The sequence below is a fragment of the Capricornis sumatraensis genome, chromosome 6, assembly GCF_032405125.1.
Source record: "Capricornis sumatraensis isolate serow.1 chromosome 6, serow.2, whole genome shotgun sequence".
NCBI lineage: Eukaryota > Metazoa > Chordata > Mammalia > Artiodactyla > Bovidae > Capricornis > Capricornis sumatraensis.
Window position 1 is genome coordinate 17800640 of NC_091074.1, and position 27537 is coordinate 17828176.

A 27537-nucleotide genomic window follows, 5' to 3' on the forward strand; every position below is an offset into this window, starting at 1 on the left:
TGAATGGAGGAGCCTGATAGGCTACAGTCCATGGGGTCGAGAAGATTCGGACACGATGGAGCGACTTCACTTTCACTTTTACAGATGGACACACTACGGTTTTCATTCTATGAAAATAAAAATTCCCTCCTTTTTTCAGCTGCATAGCACTTCATTATGTAAGCCCGGATAGCCAACATATGGATGTACCATATAATTTATTCACCCAATGCAACAATAGACATATTGGTTGAATTCAGTATTTTGATATTATTCCAACATATATCTTTGGGATAATTTTCTAGAAGTTTACCTTTGGGATAATTTTTTATAAGTGGGAGTGCTGAGTTAAAGAGCAAACCCATGGGTAATTTTCCCTAATACTGGCAAATTCCTCTTTATAGAAGTTGTTCCATTTTGCATTCCCACAGGCAATGCATGAGAGTGCCCATTTCTCTGCAGCTCAAAGAACAGAAAACACTGTGGAACTGTTGGATTTTTGCCAATGTGATAGGAGAATAATGGTAGTTATTAATATCAGTGTAATTTTAATTTCTCTTAATGAGTTAAACATTTTTTCATAAAGTGTAAGAGCCAGTTGTATTTGTTTCTCTGCTGATATCTCTAGTTCATTTTTCCATAGAGTTGTTGGTATTCTCTCTCTCTTAAAAGTTCTTTATACTTTAGGGACAATAATAAGCAGCAAGTCTTTTATCCAGTTTTACTTTGTTCATGGTTTTTTTCTGCTCTCAATTTTTCTTGTAAGTTATGTAATCATATTGCTTTTGGATTTTGAATCTTAAGAAACAGTTCACCATTTCTAGGATATGGATGAATCATTCATGTTTTCTTCTATTATCTCTATAGATTCACTTTTTTGAATTATTTGAAATTTATCTTAGTGTATGAGGTGAAGAATGAAATATTTTTTGACTTGTACTAATAATATTTGAGTAAGGCTGGTACTTTGCTGGCTTTATAGTCTGTGCATGTGTATTTATTCATCCATTTGGTCTAGGAAAAAAAATCAAGAATTGCTCTAAGGCTAGGGAATTTTATATTCTGTGTTAGAAAATTAAAAGCTCCATTTTCACAGAAAGAAAATCATACTATGACCTTCTGTACTACTGCTATTGAAAACTTTCAAAGGCTTCTGGCATTTTTGAAACTACTGGAATAAACTACATCATACTTTCTTACTGACTGTGTCAGGTAAGATAAACCAAAGATAACTAATTCCTGGATTAAAGACACACTAATTAAAATTAAGGTTAAAAAGTGAAAACTAAGATTAAACAGGAGCCTCACATAGGATAATTGCTCAATGTCTTTTTAGGTGAAATTTAATCAGTGATTTTGTGGCCAGTTCTTGTCACCTTGGGAAAACACGAATTGCAAAGCTTTCAAGGTTCAATTCTGAAAATGTATTAGCAATATCACCCATTATTATTAATGTTAGCAATTTTTAATTAATCCTTCCTCAAACTGACATTATGTGATAAATGGATATTGCTATCTTCGTTAAGGGGACAACTGACTGAAACTGCCCACTCCGGCCAGGCAAGATAGCAGCCACTTGGATGAACTATCTTACCAACAGGAGGTCCTGGTAAGGTGGAACTAACAAGCTATCATGAACCGGAAGAATTCAGGAAAGGTCAAAAGGAGAGAGAAAACACCAGTCCATATGTCCTACCAACCTCCCAGAATCCTCCTCCCTGGAATCCATCTTGACTGAGCAATGCATGCACCATCAGGAATGAACCTGAGTCAGAGTGACTGGCCAGAGACAGTCCGGACACTAACCTCATCACCATAAAACCTGAGACCATGAGCCATGTGGCAGAGCAGTTCTCCTGGGTTCCCTTATCCTCCTGCTCTCCACCTGGGTGCCCCTTCCCAATAAAGTCTCCTGCTTTGTCAGCACGTGTATTTCCTTAGACAATTCATTTCCAAATATTAGATAAGAGCCCACTTACGGGCTTTGGAAGGATTCTCCCTTTCTGCAACATCTTCATGAAAAAATTGAACTCTCAATCAATAAAACAATCAGTACTTGTACCAAATAGAAACTAATACAAGAGCTATTTTGCTATCAAGAAGAAAATGTAAAATATTGGAAATAATTCAAGTTAGATATTATTTAAATGCATGTCTGTTCTGTGATAAATTCTGAAGGAATTTTTTAGAAGGATCAAAATTTCTAAATGAGAAAAACACAGGAGATTGTAAATGTCATGTCTTTAGTACAATAAAGTCTCACTCTTTCACTTTAACCAGTCAAGCGTATAAAGATTGTTATAGATCAGAAAGCCTTCTTTCTGATCTATAACAGAGTCTGGAAAGGAACAGATGATATAACATCAGTGGATCTCTATAGTTTCATTTTGCCTACTGGGTCCAACCTGCTTATTAAGAAAGGCTTTTAATTTCAACTTGATCACAAAAATAAAACGATGGTCTGAACTTCAGCAATGAAAATCTCCCTCTCTTTCAGGCAGTGATGTTAATGAGCTGGGAAATATACAGGAAGAGAAGCAACAGTTAGAACCGGACATAACAACAGACTGGATCAAAACTGGGAAAAGAGTACATCAAGGCTATATATTGTCACCCTGCTTATTTAACTTATATGCAGAGTACATCATGTGACATGCCAGACTGGATGACTCACAAGCTGGAGTCAAGATTGCCGGGAGAAATATCAATAACCTCAGATATGTAGATGACACCACTATAATGAGAGAAAGCAAAGAGGAACTAAAGAGCCTCTCGATGAAGGTGAAAGAGGAAAGTCAAAAAGCTAGCTTAAAATTCAGCATTCAAAAAACTAAGATCATGGCACCTGGTCCCATCACTTCATGGCAAATAGATTGGGAAAAAGTAGAAACAGTGAGACTTTATTTTCTTGGGCTCCAAAAACACTGTGGACGGTGACTGTAGCTATGAAATTGAAAGGCGCTTGCTTCTTGGAAGAAAAACTATGGCACACCTAGACAGTATATTAAAAGGCAGAGACATTACTTTCAAAGCTATGGTTTTTCCGGTAATCATGTATGGATGTGAGAGTTGGACCATAAAGAAGGCTGAGCACTGAAGAATTGGTGCTTTTAAACTGAAGTGTTGGAGAAGACTCTTGAGAGTCCCTTGGGCAGCAAGGAGATCAAACCAGTCAATCCTAAAGGAAATCAACCCTGAATATTCATCAGAAGGACTGATGCTGAAGCCCCAATACTTTGGCCACCTGATGTGAAGAGCCTACTCATTTGGAAATATGCTGGGAAAGACTGAAGGCAGGAGGAGAAGGGGGCGACAGAGGATGAGATGGTTGGATGGCATCATCGCCACAATGGACATGACCCTGAGCAAACTCAGAAGACAGTGGATGACAGGCAAGACTGGTGTGCTGCAGTCCATGAGGTCACAAAGAGTTGGACATGACTTAGTGACTGAAAGACAAAGGCAGGAAGAAAGATGGCAAAAGTCCTAGACTGCATATAATTCACCATGGCTGTGGAAAAACACCTTTTAGTGGAAGCTAAAGCTCAGAATCTGTGACCTGAACAAAGTTTCACAGCTGGTTAATGGCAAAGCCAAGATCAGGCTCCAGGTCTTCTGACTCTGAGTCAAATATTCTTTTCAGTATACCATTCAATTGGCCAGAGTAGACAGCAGGAAAAAAATGTGAAGCAGGCTCAATGTAAGTATGTATATGCTTAGAAGTTAACTTTAGTTTTAAACATTCAATTCCATTCTATTATTTAAATTATCGAGAAATCACAATATGAAAAAGTTCAATGCTTTTCACCTCTGCCTAATATATTCTTTTTCTCTACCTCTTAATCGTAGGAGATAAATACTTTTCTAATAGACAATTATTACCTTACTGCATACAAAAACTGTCCATCAAACCAAGATTCTATAAACATTACTTACAGGTAGGAGATGAAAAGGATAATTATACTATAGGATCCACCTTAAATATGCTGAACATTTCATCAGTTCAGTTCTGTCGCTCAGTGTCTGGCTCTCTGAGACCCGTGGACTGCAGCCCGCCAGGCCTCCCTGTCCATCACCCGCTCCCGGAGTCTACTCTCAGACTCCCGTCCACTGAGTCGATGACGCCACCCAATCACCTCATCCTCTGCTGTCGTCCTCCTCCCGCCTTCCATCTTTCCCAGCGTCAGGGTCTTTTCCAATGAGGCAGTTACTCTCATCAGGTGGCCAAAGTATTGGAGTTTCAGCTTCAGCATCAGTCCTCCCAATGAATATTCAGGACTGATCCCCTTTAGGGTGGACTGGTTGGATCTCCCTGCAGTCCAAGGGACTCTCAAGAGTCTTTTCCAACACCACAGTTCAAAAGCATCAATTCTTCGGGTTAGTGCCAAAGAACATTTCATAACCACATTTAATTAACTTACATAATTTCAAATGAGAAGGCTAAAGCTAAGGTCAAATTAAAGTTTACAAAGTACTGAGTACCTACTATGGATCAGGAACTGGTGCTAGAGTCAGAGGACATGAAATCAAAGTCAAAAACATGTACATCTAGCCTTTGGGACGAAGCTCATTTAGGCTGTACTGCTTATCAAAAAAAGTTAGGTCTCAGTGGCCTCCTACACAGTTATTCAATATTTTTTATGAAAATAAGACTTCAATGAGTTTTTCTACAGTATAATACAAAGATCTAAACTCAAAAAAATTTATTTCAAAGTTTCTTAAATCACTGAGGACACAAATTACATTGAGAAATGCTAACTGCAGTTTTATGAATTCTCAACGGTAAGATTAATGGTATTTCAATTATATAGCACTTATTCTACCTCAAAATAATTTGAGAGAATCTAGATCTCAAATTACTTGTTTGAAATGAAGGGTCCACATCTATCCCAAGTTTCTCTTTCCTCACTTTGGGAGACTGCTCCTAGGAAAAGGAGACAGGTACCTTTCCATGACAGCCAGACACTCCTTTCTCCAGGTAAATCGACTGCCTCGCCGTAGTCGGAAGGTGCCAGACGTGGCTGAGACTGGGGGAGGCGTTTGTCTCCACTCTGGGTCCTCTATTGGAATGGGTGCTGGTCTCATACTTAGCGTAGCCCCTGAAAATAAACAAGATACTTTTTTGTAAATATCTTGTAATTTACTAAAACCAGCACGACAAATATATCAAGAAATCAACAACTGACTTTTGCCCCTTCACTGGAACTTGCAGGCCCTATACATTTGATAGTTGTATTTTTAAAAATTATTTGACCAAAATAAAAATCTCAGGAGATAAAAACTCTTCCTTAGGAAAAAAAAAACCCATCATTAATTATTTTAAGTGTCTTTTTTTTTTTTTTTCAGCTAGTCATTTGTCTTTTATTTTTGTTTATGTCAACAAAGCTCAAAATCTATCTCTTCAGGGAAAAAAGGATATACAGTTTTTGGCCCAGTGACAACTTAGTCAAAGAATCTTCCGAAAAAATTTTCTTGAGATTCCTACTTGACAGTTTTAATCTTTCTGAACAATATACCCTACACGTTCAGATCCTCTTATTACAATTTGAAAATCTTCGGGTTGCTGAGAAAATGGAGCCCTTTAAATGAAGTATGCAGGTAGGAGATGAATTTAAGGTAACCCTAACTGTTGCTCCCTGGTGGCTTGGTCAGTGAAGAGTCTGCCTGCAATGTGGGAGACCTGTGTTCAGTCCCTGGGTTGGGGAGATTCCCCTGTAGAAGGAAATGGCAACCCACTTCAGTATTCTTGCCTACAGCCCAAGGGGGTCACAAAGAGTCAGACATGACTGAGTGACTAACACACACAACTGTTGCAAACGTTTTTTTAAAAAAGCCAAATATAGCAACAGAAAGATATATTTGATGGTTTCAGTCTATTAATTAAATCAGATCTCCATAATTCTACCTGTTAATTCTATACTATTTCTCACCTCTTGAATGTAATAAAACCAATGGAAAAAATGTACAATTGAGATATTTTATTAATTCAGACTAATCTTTTCTCAACCTGAACTGCAATAATGCATGCATGAATGTAATTCTTTCTCCATAACTGGAATTATACTTTACTTATTATACCCTGCAATTAATATCATGGATAGTGTTTCTCTTGTACTACACACAGATTTGTTGATATCCCCTTAATGGCTACATCATTACATGCACTGTCTCATACAGATGTCCAATATTTTAACCAATCCTCATTTCCTCTCCAAACCTGGTGTCCCTATTCTTCAAACTGCTCAGCTCAAAAATCTCAGATTCACCTTTGACTCTGCTGTTTTCACCCTACCTACTATAATATGTATCTAATTAATCCACAGGCAAATCCTATCAGTTTTATCTTCAAAATATATCCAGAATCAGACCAAATTTACATGCCCTTCACTGCTCCCACTTTAGAGTAAGACAGTATCATCTATCCTAAACACAAATTCCTTGCATAGGTTCCAAGGATGGCCCTTCACAGTTGGTCACACCTCCCGGTAATCATGCCTTTGAATCTGGGTAGGCCCTGTGACACGCTGTGACAACAGAAAATGGAGACAGCTTGAGGCTAGGTCACAAGGGCTTCCCAGGTGGGGCTAGTGGTAAAGAACCCTCCTACCAATGAAGAAGATGCAAAAGACAGCGGGTTTGATCCCTAGGTAGGGAAGACCCCCTGGAGGAGGAAACGGCAATCTACTCCAGTATCTTGCCTGGGACTCCAGTATCTTCCGTGGACAGAGGAGCCTGGTGGCTACAGTCCATGAGGCTGCAGACAGTTGGACACGACTGAACAACTACACAGCGCAGGTCATAAGAAGCTTTGCAATTTCTGACTAGACTTCCTGGAATGCTGGTTCTTGGGGAAGTGGGCTGCCATATAAGAACTATGACTAACCTGAGACCATGCTGTTTTAAGGAAGCCAAAGCCAGCCATATGGAGTGAAAGAGGCCGAGTCTGCTCCCAGCTGCTCCTGTGAAATCTACCCAGGCACCAGACATTTGAGGAAAAAAGCCAATTTGGACACCCTAGCTGCAGCAGAAGCTATGCAGAGAGGACAGCTGACAGACAGAAGGCTCCAGACATACAGTCCCAATACAGTTGTGTGGTAACCAGCTTCCAAGGTGGCTCCTGAGGAATCCCACATCCTTGCATTGACCTTGTCGTACCAAGATTAGTTTATGCGACCAACAACATGTCATGAAGTGATGGCATCCCACTTTTTGGGGACTAGACTACAGAATACACTGTGGTGTCTGTGTTGTTGTTCTGGCTCTTAGATCACTTGCTCAGGGGGAAACTAGTGGCCATGTAGTAAGAATACTCAGGAAGCCAATGGTGAGGTCCATGTGGAGGACCTGGCATCTCTAGCCAACAGGCTGTAAGGAACTGGAGCCTCCAGGGACTCACAGGAGTGACCTTAGAAGTAGACTGTCCGTGGGGACTGTCTGTGCTAACAGCTTGACTACAGCCTCATAAGCAACTCCTGAATTCCCAATCCACAGAAATTGTGAGATAATCGATGCTTGATGTTTTCAGCTGCTAAACTGTGGGGTAATTTGTTACATAATAAGATAGAATAGAAGACATCACAACCATCCCCAATTTTCTCCAACACATTGAGTATTGTGTTACTAATCATTCACATTTATAAATTTGGCAGGCAAAAATATTCTAATAAAAAGATTTCACTATTAGAATGAGCATCTATTCCTATTTTCTGACAATTATTTAATGTATCGTCTCTTGTGAACTTTTATCTTTTGTCCTTCTTTCACGTTATTCCTCTCACTGACGTATAGATAACACACCAACTGCTAGTCATATAGACTGCGACTGTTTTTTTCCAGTTAGTCTTTAGACTTTTTGTTGATGGTGTGCTCTGTGATCTTAATTTTTGTATAGTCAGATCTGCTCATCTGTCTCTTTATGGTCAGTGCATCTTGTATTACTCAGAGCAGGTTTTAGTTTTCACTTTTGTTTGCACTCTTAATATATACCTGATCGCCTGTTGTGTGTGATGTAAATATTTGACTTCTTCCTCAAATGGGCAAATATGTCACCTACAGAAGATATTATAGAGTGATAGCTTAAAAGGTGTGGCACAGTCTGGCCTTTTGCCCATAGTTTAAATGAAAGTTTTACTGGCACACATCCACACTTCGTCATTTACATGTTGCCTCTTTTTTTGGTACTCTAATGGCAGAACTGAGTAGCTGTGACAGAGACCACACAGCTTGCAAAGCCTAAAATATTTACTATCTGCCCTTTACACGGAGAGTTTGCTGATCCCTGATTTAAAAAATTCCTGGCCCACACACTATGAACTCTAAATTGAAACCTTTCTTTAGATAGCTCAAGAAAGAGGCCTCTGTTCTGCCAAAATAACTTAGCAATTAGGTCTGGGCCCAACTCAAAATTAACAAAGTTTAGGTGTAAAAAGGGAATTATGGGGCTAGAGATTTTCAGAATCCTTGTTTTGGTATTCTTCTGAATGTAAGCAGGATTTACAGTATAACGAGGGCTCTGGAGTCTAAGTTAGAATATACAAACTTTATTCTACAGCCTCGATTCTACAGTCCAAAACAGAGCCAAACTTGTTACTATGGCTGATTAAGACAGAAGTAGAAATGATCTGGCTGAGGCAGCAGGACCCCATCCAAGGTCTGCTCTGGTAAAAGGATACAGAACTTCAGGGCTTCAGTGGGTGGAGGACAAGAAATAGGTCAGTGAGTTGCAACTAGTAGGCCGTATCTGTAACTGTGGCATGCTTTCTTAGAGTGATAAATGGGCACAAAGAAAACAAAGAATCTTAACCAAATCATGAGATGGAAGGAATAAGCAAAGTGACAACAATCGTTCTTTCCTGATATTCAGGTTGATTGGTAATGTAACTATGCTTCTTCATAATATTCTATATTGTCCAGGTTTTCTAGAAAAAGGAAACTTAGATGAAATAAAATTGGTCAGGAAAGAAAAGGAAGGGGGAAGAGAAGAGAGTGAAGTAAGCAGTGGCCTGGTTACATTAAAAGAATTCAAGGATATTTATGGACAGAAGGTAGAAACTGAATGATTTCAAACTTATAAACAAACTTGATTTGAAACATAATATTATTCCGTTACTCTTGAGGCTTTCTTCTTGCTCCTTTTCCTTTGTCAGTGTAGTATTTTAAAACAGCACAGGAAGCATGCTGGAAATATTACAATAAACACAAATATGACCTAGAAACCTGTTCCTCTTGCTTTGATTGAAATGGATGGAGAGCAATGAATAACCCAAGAAAGGGTTCAAAATTATTGACTTTGAGAGACAAATACAAAGATAGTGGGATGCAGGAACAATGTATACAAGAAGTAAGACACAGGCACTCTGTGTTGGCTAAGGAAGCCGCTACTTTTTCTCTACAGGAAGTGTGTTACTTGTGCTCTCTTCAGAAACTTTCTCCACATTATATCTGGGCCCCCATTATGACAAAATTTTGTTAAGAAAATGCATATACTGTCCCTGATACAAAGACTGACACTTTTAGTTTTTTTTTTTTTAATGCTTACATTTAGAGGGGAAGAAAGGTACTTTTTCATTGTATGATTTTCCTTAATTTTGCATTTTCCCTCAAAACATATGCAAAATTTGCAAGACAAAATTCTGCAGATTTATCTAGTAAATCTAAACCCCAGAGAGAGAGAAAACAAAAAAAACAAACAATTCTTCCTAAACTGCTGATAAGATTTTTAACATCTTGGTAACTGTTGTCTTTGCATATATAATTATTTTCTTGCTTCTCAGGATTACTTTTGGGTGAGCCTTTGCCAATCAGCTAATAAAACAATGACTACAAACACATTATCACTACTCCATTCACAGATATTAGCTTCTCTGTAAGTAATTCTTCATCTTCCCCACTGTCACACACATGATCTCCCTGAGGCTCTGAAACTCTGCAACAGCGAAGTGAGGAGGCGTTACCTCTGATCTCCAAATTTACTTCATGTGCTTGCTGCATAAACCTCTTGGCAAACTTTATTTAACTGTTTAATTTAGAAATATGCAGAATCACAGCCATGAGCCAAGAAGAACTCATCAAGCCCTGTCTGCTGTACTAATGTTTAAATTAGACAAGCAAAAGGACTGCTGAGCTTAATTCAATTAAATAAAGGGGCTTTTGATGTCAACCATGCTAAATTTCATACTCACTGCTTTAAAAATAAGCATTTTCTTGTAAATGTTTTCGTAAGAAACAAGATAAAATGTATTTGATCAGCTTCCATCAGCCTATTTTATTCATATGTCTTGGCAGGGGTTGGGTTTTGCTGGGAAATTCTGATGATTGGTCTGTTTATCAGAGAACTACACTATATCTGTAGGATTATCAGTAAAAAAGAAATATCCACTCTATTATTTTTCTTGCTGAGTCCACTAAAACAGAGACTTACAAAAATTAAAAAAAAAAGAACTATTCAAATGGATCCAGAGTGAAGAGGTTAAAAAGAAAGAACTTCAATAAGGTATACAGAGAGAAATGCTCTGAGCCCAGGAATAAAGGCACAGAATGTACAAATATATTTTTTTTTTTGGTTTTTTTCTAAATGCTTAAATTTAGAGGGGGGAAAAGGGGCACTTTTTCACTGTGTGATTTTCCTTAATTTTTCATTTTTTCTCAGAATATATACAAAGGGATAATATCATTTACATTTCTTCTGATAAGCTATCTGTCCTGGACAGAGAAAAAATATGAAATAAATGATCAAGAAAAATCACTGACATTGTATTTTCTAACTAACTGCCTCTCAAAATAGGTATGAACTATATGAACCTGGGTTCTTCAGTTTTTTATATCTTGAAAGCTATAAACAGATAGATAATTTTCTTTTTTTTTTTTTTGCCTCTCTCCCTCCCTCTCTTCTCAATATGTTTTTGGAATATATAATACAAGTACACGGTACAAAATTTAGAAAGACACAGAAAAGTTACATAACTAACCTCCCTGCAATTCCTGGCCTCCTCTTCTTTCAGTTCCCCTCCACAGAGCCTTTCTTACCAGTTCCTAATATGCCTTCCCAGAGAAGTCCCATGTTTATGGAGCTACATACTTATGTGTATGTATCTCCCTATATAAACTGAAATATACTATATCATTAGTAGCCTACATTACTCACTTACAAATCTGATATTACCACATATAAATTCAATTCCTGTAAAGTCACCTTTAAAAAATAGCTACATAGCCTCCACAGTATTCCATTATACAAACATATCATCATTTATTTAACCACTTCTTGACTGAGATACATTTAGTTGGATTCTAATCACCTCTGCAATGACTTGCAAAGAAGATTCTGATGTATTATAGGCAACTACTGACTAAACAGTGGATAAGCTATTCTTAGATGCTAATGTAATTTTGGCTAATAGTTCCAAAGTGTCTATAAAACAAGAATATAATTCTTTAGCTAAAACCAAAGGTTATTTTAAGGTCAATAAAAGTGAATTTATCTAGAAAAAATTCTGTACCATATTAGTTCTTTTAATCAAGGTGAGAGTACAAAGAAAACCTTTAAAAAATTAAATTCCAACTGGTAATATCTAATTACTGTTGATGTAATGAAAATGACCAACTGATAATCACTAACTTACCCTCTTTTCTTCAGCTAACTTTAAATTACATCCTACAGAAAAGACTAGAAAGTTAGAACTCAGAACTAGAATGGATCTTTGTGTTAGTCGCTTAGTTGTGTCCGACTCTTTGCAACCCCATGGACTGTAGCTCGCCAGGCTCCTCTGTCCATGGGATTTTCCAGGCAAGAATACAGGAGTGGGTTGCCATTTCCTTCTCCAGGGGATCTTTTCAACCAAGGAATTGAACTCAGGTCTCCTGCAATGCAGGCAGATTCTTTACTCTCTGAGCCACTGGGGAAGCCACTAGAATGGATCTGATTCTCAAAGGAAAACCAGAAAGCCTTTAAAAAGGGGACAGTGGGTAACGTAACTTCACCGAACAGCAAATGCATATAAGTAGAGGAACTTACTCTTAAAGGGTGGAGAAGGCAATGGCAACCCACTCCAGTGTTCTTGCCTGGAGAATCCCAGGGACAGGGCAGCCTGGTAGGCTGCAGTCCATGGGGTCGCGAAGAGTCAGATACGACTGAAGCGACTTAGCAGCAGCAGCAGCAGCAGCAGCATTCTTAAAGGGAAACTCTATATCCTTAAAAAAACACCTGCTAATCAACATTTGGATGAGTGCTCTTAGCCCTTTCCCATTTTTCCTGTTGAAACTGAGTTCCAATAGTAAAATTCCACAATTGACAGTGCTGTCTTGATCAGCTGCGACAATGCTGACATGATAGCCTGCTTTCCTGTTTCTAGGGAATTCCTTTTCCTGGTATCCACGTTCCTGTCTGAGACTAAAGCCCAGCCCTGAAATCCAGTGTGGGAATTTACCTTTATCAGCCATGATTAGATTATATGTCAAACACTGATCTAAGTGCCAAACCAAAGAGACAAAAATCCCTTCTCTTATGGCGGATGATTGCCTGACACAGTTGACTAATGTTTGTCCTCCAAATTCTTCACTGCTCTGCTATATATATTCTGGAACATGAACAATCCCTCTGATATTCCGCCTAGTAGCCAACTGCTAGCATATGACCAGTTTTACGAAACCCCTGGACACAGTTCCTTCTTCACCTTGCCTAACCCTTGCTATCATAGTGTAAGCTGCTGTATTCAACAGATCAAGTGCCATGTTTTTGTTCCTCTCCTTCTGATTAGCTGTGGATCATGGAAGAAGTCAGCTCTTTGGGAAGACTGTTTAGAGCTCAGACTGAAGTGTGGCCTCAACATGAATCTTTAGTTTGCTCTGTCCTGTATGGTAGCCACTAGCCACACCTGACTACTGAGCACATGAAGTATGGCAGGTGCTTCAACTGTAAAATACGCACTGGATTTCAAAGCAAAATAAAGAAAAAGAGAGAAAGAGAGGGAAAAAGGAAAGAAAGAAAAAGGAAGTACAGAAGGGGGGAGAGAGATCTCAGTAACCTTTTAAAGTGTTGATTAAATGTTGAAGTGATAACACAAACATAAATATATTATCAAAATTAATTCTAGCAATTTCTTATTTCTAAAATGTGGCTATTAGACAATTTAAAATTACATACATCATTTGCATTATATTTTTTTCTAAACTGTGCTGTTTTAGAATGTGTAACTAATGACAGCAATAACGAAGTCATTATTTTGAGAGGTCTGCCTGCATATCTAGATATCGTTAGAAAAATATCTAAAGATGAAAGTTCCTCTTTACAGAAAAACTGCCAGCTAATAAATAGTGGAGGAGTGCTAGATTACATCATTACCATTTTACACTCCTCCATCAGAATAACTGATTCAGGTGAGCATCATCAATGGATGCTAAGACCATTGGCAAAATGGGTGTTACAAAAAAAGCTATTTATCCAGTGTCAAAATAATGCCTGAGAGATTATTTACAACCTGTAAAAACAGGATCCAGTGGCCACCAATTTAACAAATAATCAAACTTAGCAAATGAGTAGTGGTACAAACTGACTTTTACATGCCTCTTGACATGTGGTAACATGAGATAAAATTACCTACAAAGCATTCGCCCTAATGTTTTATTGTGAAAATTTTCAAACATACAGCAATGATGAAAGAAGTTTATAGTGAATATCTGTACCTATACCCCCTAATATTTTACTATACCTAGTTTATCACATATTCATTTTATCCTCATGTGCTTCAAAGTTAATTAAGGCCATCAGTAAATGTCCTCCTTAAACAAATCTATGAATTACTCTTGCCAAACAAATTTAAGCTGAATCTAACCAAGCTTCCAATCCTAACTTTCAGTTTAGGTGAAATACACAGGCTACAGAAAAACAAGTTAGTTCACACTAAGAGGGAAAAGAAAAGCCCAGAATGTAGGATGCTTTGTAAGACTAAATGGTTTAAAAAATTTATGCCATGAAAGAAAAATTTTAAGTGACTAGATTTAAGAGTCTAAAGAGACAGAACGAATTCCAATTTGTCAGCCTAAATAACATTTAATTTTAAAAAAAGCTAATAAATCAAGGGTATGGATTAACACATACAAGCTACTATACATAAAATATATAACCAATAAGGTTTTACTGTACAGCACAGGAACTACAGTCGGTATCTTAAAATAACCTGTAATGGAAAATAATCTGACACATATATATAATTGAATTACTTTGCTATACACTTGGAACTTAACACAATATTGTAAGTCAACTACACGCCAATTAAAAATTAATTTCAAAAAAGCTACAAAAAACATTCTTTCAACAACTAAAGAAATGTGAATATGGACTGGATATTAGCTGATATTAAGGAATTATAATTAATTTTCTTAGATGTGATAGTAGGGGCTGTGGTTAAGTATTATTATCCTTTTTTAAGCAGACAAATGCTAAAGACCCTACGGACAGAGGAGCTGGTAGGCTACAGTCCATGGGGTCGCAAAGAGTCGGACACGACTGAGCGACTTCACTTTCACTTTTTCTTTTTTTTCTTTAATGCTAAAGAGAGAGAAAGTGTGTGTGTATATAACCATACATTTTTCTTTTATTTATTTTATAGGTTTAACACAAACACAGCAAATTGTGTACAATCACTGTATCTAAGAGGAGGTTAAACAGGTGTTAAGTGTGCTAGTTTTCAACTTTTTTGTACGTCTGTAACATTTCAGTATAGAAAATGGGGGGCTGGTTAGTTTAAAAAAATTCATTGGGGAGAGTATGCTGTTCTCTTTTGTCTGCCCAAGCCTTTCAAATGAAAAGTGATGTTGGAAAAACAAACTACCACAGACACACACACACAAACATGTCTCCATAACACTACTTCCACCTCAGAGCCAATGCTATTATTATTAGCTAAGAGTCTTCAGTACACAATATTTGGACTGATAACTTAGTCTGTAAGCAAAGGCTTTAATGCTATAGTGTTACAGAAGAAGCTCGGTCACAAGGTTAAGCTTGAGACTGGCCTCACTGTGACCAGTCTTTGTGATGTGTAGACTGAAACAGTCTGTCAGAAACGTCAGATTTTACTTTATATACCACCTGTTAAAAGCATCCTGCAACAGGGCTTGCATATCCTGGTAACTTCTGACACAAAGGTTTCTGTGATCTTTTCCCTTAAGATTTCATTCTATTCGAAGCCCCAAAGTCAACAGGGCAGCTCCCTCTAAAGTCTAAAGACACATTCATTATCCACAATTAAAATTAGAAACAGAAAATTATTAGCAGAAACCACTGGATATGGTATACTGTGAACAAAATAAAAATATTAAATTTATATTACTAACTAAAACAAGATTTACAAACACACATAAAACTATGTATGAAATATTATATGTACCTTTAGTTGACGGGGGGAAAAAAACAGACCACTGACAATCATGACCATTCTTTCCAATTACGGTTAGAAATGTCATAAACCTGGAAACAGAGGGGCACCTTGGAGGAAGCAGTGAAGATGACTAGATAATGCTGAACACTAAACTGAAAACTGGTATAATAATCAGGGCTTAGGTCTTACAGTTAAAGAGAGTTCTCTGGCATAAAGGAGCAACAGCAGCGTATGAAACTACCTTTGGGAAGACAATTCAGCACACGGATTCAATAAAATAATTAATTATACTTGTCCTGTTTCAAAGGCAATTAAAAAAAGGAAAAGTTTTTTTTACCAGGGTTTGTCTTTTCAAGCTGATACCATCGGTAAAATGCTCTTTTCTTCTGTTCACTCAGGTCTGACCCCTGCTGCAATAACCAGTGAGAGATCCGGCTCTGGCTGATACCTGTGGAGAAAGAGAAACAGCTGCTGTGGGTGCTGCAATGACAGGGAAGTTAACGAGAGGTCTGCTGGCCCTAGGTTCCTGGGTACTTTACTCTCCTACTCTACAAGGAAGCTGCAACTTGAGCAAGGCTTTTAATATTGGGCTTCTTAGTAAAAGCTGACTGCAAGGATAGATTCAGAAATGATCTATTAGAGGTCAAAGCATTTTATTTACCAAGAGTTCAAAATGCTTTCTAAATTCATTTCTAAACCAGGTCCCAAATATGAGATAAAGTCAGAAGTTGATTCAATCTGTGCTCCTTCAACCACTGTCACCACCTCCACCCCAATCTTGATTTAGACATTAGAACTTTTACCAGATATTTAGAAGGAAAAAAACCAAGACAACACATCATTGATACTGATAAAAATATTTAGGGGCTGAGAAAGGAGAGGTGATTGAAAATACTCTCCTCAATAAGGTTTCTGGATTATGTTAACTCATTTAGGCTAGCTCGCTTGTTGATTTATTTTCAGGCTTGTCAGTACAGTAACTAACAGCTGGAAGATTTACAGCTATGTACAACAGCACCTCTTAAAAAATCCCAAGAGGTAAAGATGTTCCTTTAACAGACTTATCCAGAACACTGAACAGAATATAAAGCAGTAGTTTTCAGCTATCACTAAAAAGTTCTTGACAGCAATTAATAATAAATGTGAAACACCTCCACGTGAAAGTAAAAAAAGCATGTCTAAAACTTACTAGGATGAGAAAAACATGCTCCTTCTGGTCATTATAGCTATTCCAAAAATGAATAATTCAACATACAACTGACAAAAGTGAAGAATAATAGGAAATATCAAACAGTCTTACATGCCCATAAGGCACTTTCCAAAAGACCATTCAGCGACCATAGAGGGTTAACAACAGTATCTAAACTCTCACAAGGGATTACTTATGGTAACTGGATAGTACTGAATACCACCTGTGAAAACACCTGTTTAAAGTCATACTGCACAATAGGAAGAGTGGTTATCATGAAGTAATCCCACGCCCAACATGAGAAGCAGCAGGAGGTCTAGTGATCACACCGAACTCATTAGAAGGAAGTCCCTAGAGTAGAGCTCTGTTCTTGTAAAACTCCACATTAAAAGAAAATTAGAGTAAATGGGGGAGGGGAGTTTTGCTAAGATTGGGCTGAAGCATGAGTTCTCTGAAAACACCTTTCATTTTCAAAGGATGAAATTCAGAATTTTCCAAAAACAAAGGGATTATGTTCTCAGATCATTCTCACAGCAGTTTTCCAATGGGTTGAAGATCTATGTCATGCAGGTGCTGGTAGCTATCACTGTATGATTGTTCTACGAGAATGCAAATTATTCAGTATAATTAAATTCACTGTGTTCACCAGTGCTTTCACTGAAAGTCTGGTTTCAGGAACTACACTATTTTTTTTTAACGTGACTTTTTAACAAGAGTGAAGAGAACAACCATTTACCACCATGAAATCAAAACTAATTTTCATGTCAACAAAATGAAACTATCTTACATGGATTCTTTTTTTTTTTTTGTGTGTGTTCTTTTTTTTTTTTTTTAATTTTAAAATCTTTAATTTTTGCATGTGTTCCCAAACATGAACCCCCCTCCCACCTCCCTCCCCATAACATCTCAGTGAGTCATCCCCATGCACCAACCCCAAGCATGCTGTATCCTGCGTCAGACATAGACTGGCAATTCAATTCTTACATGATAGAATGCCATTCTCCAAAATCATCCCACCCTCTCCCTCTCCCTCTGAGTCCAAAAGTCCGTTATACACAGCTGTGTCTTTTTTCCTGTCTTGCATACAGGGTCGTCATTGCCATCTTTCTAAATTCCATATATATGTGTTAGTATACTGTATTGGTGTTTTTCTTTCTGGCTTACTTCACTCTGTATAATCGGCTCCAGTTTCATCCATCTCAACAGAACTGATTCAAATGTATTCTTTTTAATGGCTGAGTAATACTCCATTGTGTATATGTACCACAGCTTTCTTATCCATTCATCTGCTGATGGACATCTAGGTTGTTTCCATGTCCTGGCTATTATAAACAGTGCTGCGATGAACATTGGGGTACATGTGTCTCTTTCAATTCTGGTTTCCTCGGTGTGTATGCCCAGCAGTGGGATTGCTGGGTCATAAGGTAGTTCTATTTGCAATTTTTTAAGGAATCTCCACACTGTTCTCCATAGTGGCTGTACTAGTTTGCATTCCCACCAACAGTGTAGGAGGGTTCCCTTTTCTCCACACCCTCTCCAGCATTTATTGCTTGCAGATTTTTGGATCGCAGCCATTCTGACTGGTGTGAAGTGGTACCTCATTGTGGTTTTGATTTGCATTTCTCTGATAATGAGTGATGTTGAGCATCTTTTCATGTGTTTGTTAGCCATCTGTATGTCTTCTTTGGAGAAATGTCTATTTAGTTCTTTGGCCCATTTTTTGATTGGGTCGTTTATTTTTCTGGAATTGAGCTGCATAAGTTGCTTGTATATTTTTGAGATTAGTTGTTTGTCAGTTGCTTCATTTGCTATTATTTTCTCCCATTCAGAAGGCTGTCTTTTCACCTTGCTTATAGTTTCCTTTGTTGTGCAGAAGCTTTTAAGTTTAATTAGATCCCATTTGTTTATTTTTGCTTTTATTTCCAGAATTCTGGGAGGTGGATCATAGAGGATCCTGCTGTGATGTATGTCTGAGAGTGTTTTGCCTATGTTCTCCTCTAGGAGTTTTATAGTTTCTGGTCTTACATTTAGATCTTTAATCCATTTTGAGTTTATTTTTGTGTGCGGTGTTAGAAAGTGATCTAGTTTCATTCTTTTACAAGTGGTTGACCAGTTTTCCCAGCACCACTTGTTAAAGAGATTGTCTTTACTCCATTGTATATTCTTGCCTCCTTTGTCAAAGATAAGGTGTCCATATGTGTGTGGATTTATCTCTGGGCTTTCTATTTTGTTCCATTGATCTATGTGTCTGTCTTTATGCCAGTACCATACTGTTTTGATGACTGTGGCTTTGTAGTATAGCCTGAAGTCAGGCAAGTTGATTCCTCCAGTTCCATTCTTCTTTCTCAAGATTGCTTTGGCAATTCGAGGTTTTTTGTATTTCCATACAAATCTTGAAATTATTTGTTCTAGTTCTGTGAAAAATATGGCTGGTAGCTTGATAGGGATTGCATTGAATTTGTAAATTGCTTTGGGTAGTATACTCATTTTCACTATATTGATTCTTCCAATCCATGAGCATGGTATATTTCTCCATCTATTAGTGTCCTCTTTGATTTCTTTCATCAGTGTTTTATAGTTTTCTATATATAGGTCTTTAGTTTCTTTGGGTAGATATATTCCTAAGTATTTTATTCTTTTCATTGCAATGGTGAATGGAATTGTTTCCTTAATTTCTTTTTCTACTTTCTCATTATTAGTGTATAGGAATGCAAGGGATTTCTGTGTGTTGATTTTATATCCTGCAACTTTACTATATTCATTGATGAGCTCTAGTAATTTTCTGGTGGAGTCTTTAGGGTTTTCCATGTAGAGGATCATGTCGTCTGCAAACAGTGAGAGTTTTACTTCTTCTTTTCCAATTTGGATTCCTTTGATTTCTTTTTCTGCTCTGATTGCTGTGGCCAAAACTTCCAGAACTATGTTGAATAGTAGCGGTGAAAGTGGACACCCTTGTCTTGTTCCTGACTTTAGAGGAAATGCTTTCAATTTTTCACCATTGAGGATAATGTTTGCTGTGGGTTTGTCATATATAGCTTTTATTATGTTGAGGTATGTTCCTTCTATTCCTGCTTTCTGGAGAGTTTTTATCATAAATGGATGTTGAATTTTGTCAAAGGCCTTCTCTGCATCTATTGAGATAATCATATGGTTTTTATTTTTCAATTTGTTAATGTGGTGAATTACATTGATTGATTTGCGGATATTGAAGAATCCTTGCATCCCTGGGATAAAGCCCACTTGGTCATGGTGTATGATCTTTTTAATGTGTTGTTGGATTCTGATTGCTAGAATTTTGTTGAGGATTTTTGCATCTATGTTCATCAGTGATATTGGCCTGTAGTTTTCTTTTTTTGTGACATCTTTGTCAGGTTTTGGTATTAGGGTGATGGTGGCCTCATAGAATGAGTTTGGAAGTTTACCTTCCTCTGCAATTTTCTGGAAGAGTTTGAGTAGGATAGGTGTTAGCTCTTCTCGAAATTTTTGGTAGAATTCAGCTGTGAAGCCGTCTGGACCTGGGCTTTTGTTTGCTGGAAGATTTCTGATTACAGTTTCAATTTCCGTGCTTGTGATGGGTCTGTTAAGATTTTCTATTTCTTCCTGGTTCAGTTTTGGAAAATTGTACTTTTCTAAGAATTTGTCCATTTCTTCCACGTTGTCCATTTTATTGGCATACAACTGCTGATAGTAGTCTCTTATGATCCTTTGTATTTCTGTGTTGTCTGTTGTGATCTCTCCATTTTCATTTCTAATTTTATTGATTTGATTTTTCTCTCTTTGCTTCTTGATGAGTCTGGCTAGTGGTTTGTCAATTTTATTTATCCTTTCAAAGAACCAGCTTTTGGCTTTGTTGATTTTTGCTATGGTCTCTTTTGTTTCTTTAGCATTTATTTCTGCCCTAATTTTTAAGATTTCTTTCCTTCTACTAACTCTGGGGTTCTCCAATTCTTCCTTTTCTAGTTGCTTTAGTTGTAGAGTTAGGTTATTTATTTGACTTTTTTCTTGTTTCTTGAGGTATGCCTGTATTGCTATGAACTTTCCTCTTAGCACTGCTTTTATAGTGTCCCACAGGTTTTGGGTTGTTGTGTTTTCATTTTCATTAGTTTCTATGCATATTTTGATTTCTTTTTTGATTTCTTCTGTGATTAGTTGGTTATTCAGAAGTGTGTTGTTCAACCTCCATATGTTGGAATTTTTAGTAGTTTTTCTCCTGTAATTGAGATCTAATCTTAATGCATTATGGTCAGAAAAGATGCTTGGAATGATTTCGATTTTTTTGAATTTATCAAGTTTAGATTTGTGGCCCAGGATGTGATCTATCCTGGAGAAGGTTCCATGAGCACTTGAAAAAAAGGTGAAATTCGTTGTTTTGGGGTGAAATGTCCTATAGATATCAATTAGGTCTAACTGATCTAATGTATCATTTAAAGTTTGCGTTTCTTTGTTAATTTTCTGTTTAGTTGATCTGTCCATAGGTGTGAGTGGGGTATTAAAGTCTCCCACTATTATTGTGTTATTGTTGATTTCCCCTTTCATACTTGTTAGCATTTGTCTTACATATTGCGGTGCTCCTATATTGGGTGCATATATATTTATAATTGTTATATCTTCTTCTTGGATTGATCCTTTGATCATTATGTAGTGGCCTTCTTTGTCTCTTTTCACAGCCTTTGTTTTAAAGTCTATTTTATCGGATATGAGTATTGCCACTCCTGCTTTCTTTTGGTCTCTATTTGCGTGGTATATCTTTTTCCAGCCCTTCACTTTCAGTCTGTATGTGTCCCTTGTTTTGAGGTGGGTCTCTTGTAAGCAGCATATAGAGGGGTCTTGTTTTTGTATCCATTCGGCCAGTCTTTGCCTTTTGGTTGGGGCGTTCAACCCATTTACGTTTAAGGTAATTATTGATAAGTATGATCCAGTTACCATTTACTTTATTGTTTTGGGTTCGGGTTTATACACCCTTTTCGTGTTTCCTGTCTAGAGAATATCCTTTAGAATTTGTTGGAGAGCTGGTTTGGTGTTGCTGAATTCTCTCAGCTTTTGCTTGTCTGTAAAGCTTTTGATTTCTCCTTCATATTTGAATGAGATCCTTGCTGGGTACAGTAATCTGGGCTGTAGGTTATTGTCTTTCATCACTTTAAGTATGTCTTGCCATTCCCTCCTGGCCTGAAGAGTTTCTATTGAAAGATCAGCTGTTATCCTTATGGGAATCCCCTTGTGTGTTATATGTTGTTTTTCCCTTGCTGCTTTTAATATTTGTTCTTTGTGTTTGATCTTTGTTAATTTGATTAATATGTGTCTTGGGGTGTTTCGCCTTGGGTTTATCCTGTTTGGAACTCTCTGTGTTTCTTGGACTTGGGAGATTATTTCCTTCCCCATTTTAGGGAAGTTTTCAACTATTATCTCCTCAAGGATTTTCTCATGATCTTTCTTTCTGTCTTCTTCTTCTGGGACTCCTATAATTCGAATGTTGGAGCGTTTCATGTTGTCCTGGAGGTCTCTGAGATTGTCCTCATTTCTTTTAATTCGTTTTTCTTGTTTCCTCTCTGAATCATTTATTTCTACCATTCTATCTTCTATTTCACTAATCCTATCTTCTGCCTCCGTTATTCTACTATTTGTTGCCTCCAGAGTGTTTCTGATCTCATTTATTGCGTTATTCATTATATTTTGACTCTTTTTTATTTCTTCTAGGTCCTTGTTAAACCTTTCTTGCATCTTCTCAATCCTTGTCTCTAGGCTATTTATCTGTGATTCCATTTTGATTTCAAGATTTTGGATCATTTTCACTATCAATATTCGGAATTCCTTCTCAGGTAGATTCCCTACTTCTTCCTCTTTGGTTTGGTTTGGTGGGCAACTCTCCTGTTCCTTTACCTGCTGAGTATTCCTCTGTCTCTTCATCTTGGTTATATTGCTGCGTTTGGGGTGGCCTTTTTATATTCTGGTAATTTGTGGAGTTCCCTTTATTATGGAGCTTCCGCACTGTGGGTGGGGTTCTATCAGTGGCTTGTCAAGGTTTCCTGGTTAGGGAGGCTTGTGTTGGAGTTCTGGTGGGTGTAGCTGGGTTTCTTCTCTCTGGAGTGCAGTGGAGTGACCAGTAATGGGTTATGAGACATCAAAGGTTTTGGAATAATTTTGAGCTGCCTATATATTGAAGCTCAGGGGAGTGTTCCTGTGTTGCTGGAGAATTTGAGCGGTATGTCTTGTTTTGGAACTTGTTGGCCCTTGGGTGGAGCTTGGTTTCAGTGTAGGTATGAAGGCATTTGATGAGCTCCTATTGCTTAATGTTCCGTGAATTCAAGAGTTCTCTAATGTTTTCAGGCTTTGGATTTAAGCCTCCTGCTTCTGGTCTTCAGTTTTATTTTTACAGTAGCCTCTAGACTTCTCCATCTATACAGCACCGATGATAAAACATCTAGGTTAAAGACGAAAAGTTTCTCCGCATTGAGGGACGCTCATAAAGGTTCAATGTGGAATCAAAAAAAGGACAGTCATAGCTGGTCATGGGGTATCTCAAAGTTCCTGTAACTGATGCTAGAGACTGCCCTGAGTGGCACCTCTGTCCACGCAGGGTTGGCGGTTGGGGCTCCGCCCTCTGTATTTCAGTTAGAGTTCCTGTCTTCCTGAGCAGACAACTTTAACAGAAGCTGGGAGCAGCTCTTGAATAATGGCCGTCAGCCTGTCCACAGTGGGCGTGCGCATGCGTGCAGACACTGGGCACACAGACAACTGTCCGAGGAGGTCGCTGCAGGAGGGCAGAGAAGTTAGGGTTCGAACACGCTGAGGAGCTTCTATGTCCATGGCCTCTCCTCTTACATGGATTCTTACACTGGCATCATACTACTCAAAAACAGAGAGAATATGAGGAAAATCTGTTAAGAAAAAATCAAAGAATATACTGGTGCTGGTACCTACAGTAGTACATCTTCCTCAAACAGATCACACACAGAACAAACCACAGCACCGACTAGACATTAGAGCTGTTCAAGCTCTGGCTGTGCTGCAGCAAGGGAACGGGGCAAGAGCCCACAAATGGACACTGAATTACGGTATATTCATATAATGAACGGAGAAGGCAATGGCAGCCCACTCCAGCACTCTTGCCTAGAAAATCCCATGGATGGAGGAGCCTGGCAGGCTGTAGTCTATGAGGTCGCTAAGAGTCAGACACGACTGAGGGACTTCACTTTCACTTTTCACTTTCATGAACTGAAGAAGGAAATGGCAACCCACTCCAGTGTTCTTGCCTGGAGAATCCCAGGGACGGGGGAGCCTGGTGGGCTGCCGTCTATGGGATCGCACAGAGTCGGACATGACTGAAGCGACTTAGCAGCATATAATAAAATCCTGGGCAGAATTTTAAACTAATGCTCTGTAACAGCCAAAGACAAACAACAGAAAACCAAAACCAGCCAAACAAAAAGCCATCAACTCCAAGCATTGGCAGGGAATAGCGTATAGGACACTTTCATATAGCTGATGGAAGGGTAACGTATCAGGGCCCCTTTGGGAAAGAACTGAGTTTATCTACCAAATCACTAGATTTACTAGATCTACTAAAAAGATCTATTAGATTTACTAAATTTACTAGAATCTACTAAAGCTGAACATATATGATCCAGCAATTCATTCTCACAGAAATGTGTACATACCCAAAAGAATGTGTTCAAAAATACATATAGGAAGGCTTTTTTGAGAATTTTCTATCATAGTCCCTAGTTAAAAAAACCTCAAATACCCAATAACAGGAAAATGCACAAACTGTGGTATCTGTGTGTTCTGCTATACACTGCTATAGCCTGTTACTTGTTGCTGTTGCTTACTCAGTCCTGTCCGACTCTTTGTGATCCCATGGACTGTAGCCCGCTAGGCTTCTCTGTCCATGGGATTTCCCAGGCAAGAGCACTGGAGTGGCCTACCATTTCCTTCTCCAGAGGATTTTCCTGACCCAGGAACTGAACCCACATCTCCTGCAGTGGCAGGCGGATTCTTTATAGACTACTATACCAAGTAGAAAAAGGGTAAGCTATTGCTGTATGCAATCACATGGAGAAATCTCACAGAAATGTTGGCCAAAAATAGTCAGACATACTCATAAAGAGTCATGCACAATACTGCATGATTCAATTCACGTAAAGTTCAAAAACAGACCCAGTTTATCTGTATGTATGATGATCAGAATAGTGCTTAACTGATTAGGAGGGAGGTTAATGACTGAAGGCAGGATGAGAAAGGCCTATGTAGTCACCAGCACTGTTCTTGAACTTAATCTGGATGGTGGTTGCATGTGTGTCTTCACTTTGTAAAAGTCACTAAACAGGGTACTTTTTTCTTTACGTTGTATTTCAATAAAAAGTGCGTTTCCCACCCAAAAAAGTTTCAAAAATTCTATGTAGTGCTAAAAAAAATGAAGTATGTATCAATACGGAAAGATGTCTATGATATATTGAAAAGTACACAGTTTAATGAATACATGTATTTTTATATAATCTATGTTGTTTTATATAGTAACAAAAGCTCATATATAGGCAAAGATACACTATATGAATATAGAGTGGTGGACTCTCCCTCCATTGTGCATCTCTATACTGTTTTCTTATTCTGTCTACAAATATTTATTAATTTTATTTTTATCATTTCCCTTTAAACACAACATACTTTACTGGTTGCTTTATAAACACTATAACTAAGTTAAACAAAACATAAGTGCAAAAAGAAGTTAATTTCACCGTTCCCTGGCCAATTCCACTCTGGGGTAAGCAATGTTAACTATTAATATATGTTGTTTTGCAATTTTCTCTATTTGTAATAATTAATTTGATAAAAGAGAGAGAAGTTAATAAAGAATAGCCTCCTGTCCAGTCTTTTGTGAGGGGAAGAAATAAACAAGGAACTTCTTGTAAACTTAATCTCAGTTTTTATAAGAAAACAAAGTAATAAATCAGGTAGCTTTTTCCAGAAAAGGTACTATAAAACTAGAGCATCTACAATAATACAGTCTACAATGGTATTTCTTAGTTAGCAACTTCTGGGGCTGTTCCATGTCTTTTGAACTTCAACTGAGCCAGTGTCAAAAGGCCCTGCGGCCTCTCTTTACTGGGAGAAAATTCTCCTAATTCCCTTTACTACTGTTTCCACTGCTGAAAACAATGTCATTCTCTGAAAGTTTTACCTCCTCAAAAGTTCTTTTCTACCTTGCACAGGGCAGATGAAAACAGAAATTTACATATAACCTTCATACACTGAGAGACTAAAACTAACCCCTGATTAATTTCTTTCCAATAAGGAAGTGATCACATTGTGTTCAAAGGATGAAAAAGCCTCCCTGCCCATCTCATTCATATTCCTTTCTGAGCTTCAGCTCTATCAGGCTCCTTCCAGTTCCTCAAATACCATGCTCCCTTCCACTAGAGGGCTCTCCACCACAACCCATTCTTGTCCAAGTCCCCAATACCACAAATTTCAATGTTTCTTCTTCCTCCAACATCCTGTGGCATGTGACACTCACATCATCTTCATGCTTGGCATGCTGGATACAAACCCCAACGCAACTTTTTAGCCAACTTCAGGGATTGCCATGTTATCTCCTTTCATGTTAGTGCCCCAAGATTCCATGTTTAAGCATCTTCTCTCACTTTACACTCTCTCTTCCTTTGGTCATCTCAACTACCAAAAATCATGGTTTAAAGTATTTAAATACCAGTGACTTCTAGCTGCTGCTGCTGCTAAATCACTTCAGTCGTCACTGGAGCACCAGACTATTCCTTTTAAACCATCTGCTAGATAGCATCATGAGAATTTCCCACAGGCCTTCAACACAGTAAACTTGATTCATTAGCCTCCTCCTTTAAATCTGCTCTTCTTCCTGTGTCCTCCATCTCAATTTTATTTTCCATTCCACTCATTCTCCAAACTCTCACATGCTTACTAAATCCAACCTTTTCTCTTCCAAAAACTCTCTTTCTTTTTCCAGTCCTCATTCCTGCAGTTTGGAATCTCAGCCTCCTTTGCCTAGATAATGGAAATAACTTTGATGAAAAGAACAATTCATCTAAGATCCATAAAATGAAAAACCTTCAGGATCAGATCCTTTTTAATTAGAAAAAGTAGAATGTGCTTCATGCAATTTTCTACTTGAGAGCTATAGTCATTTCTGCAATTCACCTTCCACACTGTGAGAGAGATGTCTCAAAATTTTTAAGTTAGAACACATGCATCCATTCCCCATAAAAATAAGTCACAAAGAGAAAAAAAGTACTTCCTCTATCTTTAACCCTGCTCTCATTCCTTAAAGGTATCCTTGTTTATTTGGTTTGAATCTTTTCAATCTCTTTCCTTCGCATTTAATACACAAACATGTACATATGTGGGCTCCCCTGGTGGTTCAGACAGGAAAGAATCTGCCTGTAATACAGGAGTCACGGTTTGATCCCTAGATTGGGAAGATCCTCTGGAGAAGGGAATGGCGACCCACTCCAGTATTCTTGCCTAGAGAATCCCAAGGACAGAGGAGCCTGGCGGGCAGTCCATGGGTTGTAAAGAATCATACATGACTGAGTGACTATCACTTTTACATATATGCATCTAGGTTTATTTTTTCTTAAACACACATTTGGAGTTATTCCATATGTAGTAAGTAACAATGTTTCTCACATCTTAGAATTTTCTCATGTAGCACACTATGAATCTTCATCATTGTAAGCTACATGATATTTTACAGCAGAAATACACCATAATCCACTTAAACACTGACCTATTATCAGACATTTCAACTGTTGCTAACATTTTATGATTATAAATGATGCAATGAACACTCTATGCCTGTCTTTGTGTATGTAAATAAATATTTTAGGGCCAATTTACAGGAATGGAATTTGATTTGTAGCATATGAGTGGCATTTAACTTTGTGGTAGATACTACCAAATTGTCCCCTGAAGACTGTACCCAATTTTATATTTTAACCAACATGGATGAACATTTTCCCCTAC

The 27537-nt window shown here is 37.9% G+C and overlaps 1 protein-coding gene across 6 annotated transcripts in view; it reads right to left on the reverse strand.

Annotated features, from left to right (window-relative positions):
• HMBOX1 (homeobox containing 1) overlaps positions 1-27537 on the reverse strand; it is a 115099-nt gene that overhangs the window by 45815 nt on the left and 41747 nt on the right. For all 6 annotated transcript variants that reach the window (XM_068974254.1, XM_068974251.1, XM_068974253.1 and 3 more), the window contains exons 4-5: positions 15694-15804; positions 4925-5078 (exon numbers count right to left, since the gene is read on the reverse strand). In XM_068974254.1, coding sequence (XP_068830355.1) covers positions 4925-5078; positions 15694-15804 — 265 coding nt within the window. The remainder of the gene's footprint in view (positions 1-4924; positions 5079-15693; positions 15805-27537) is intronic.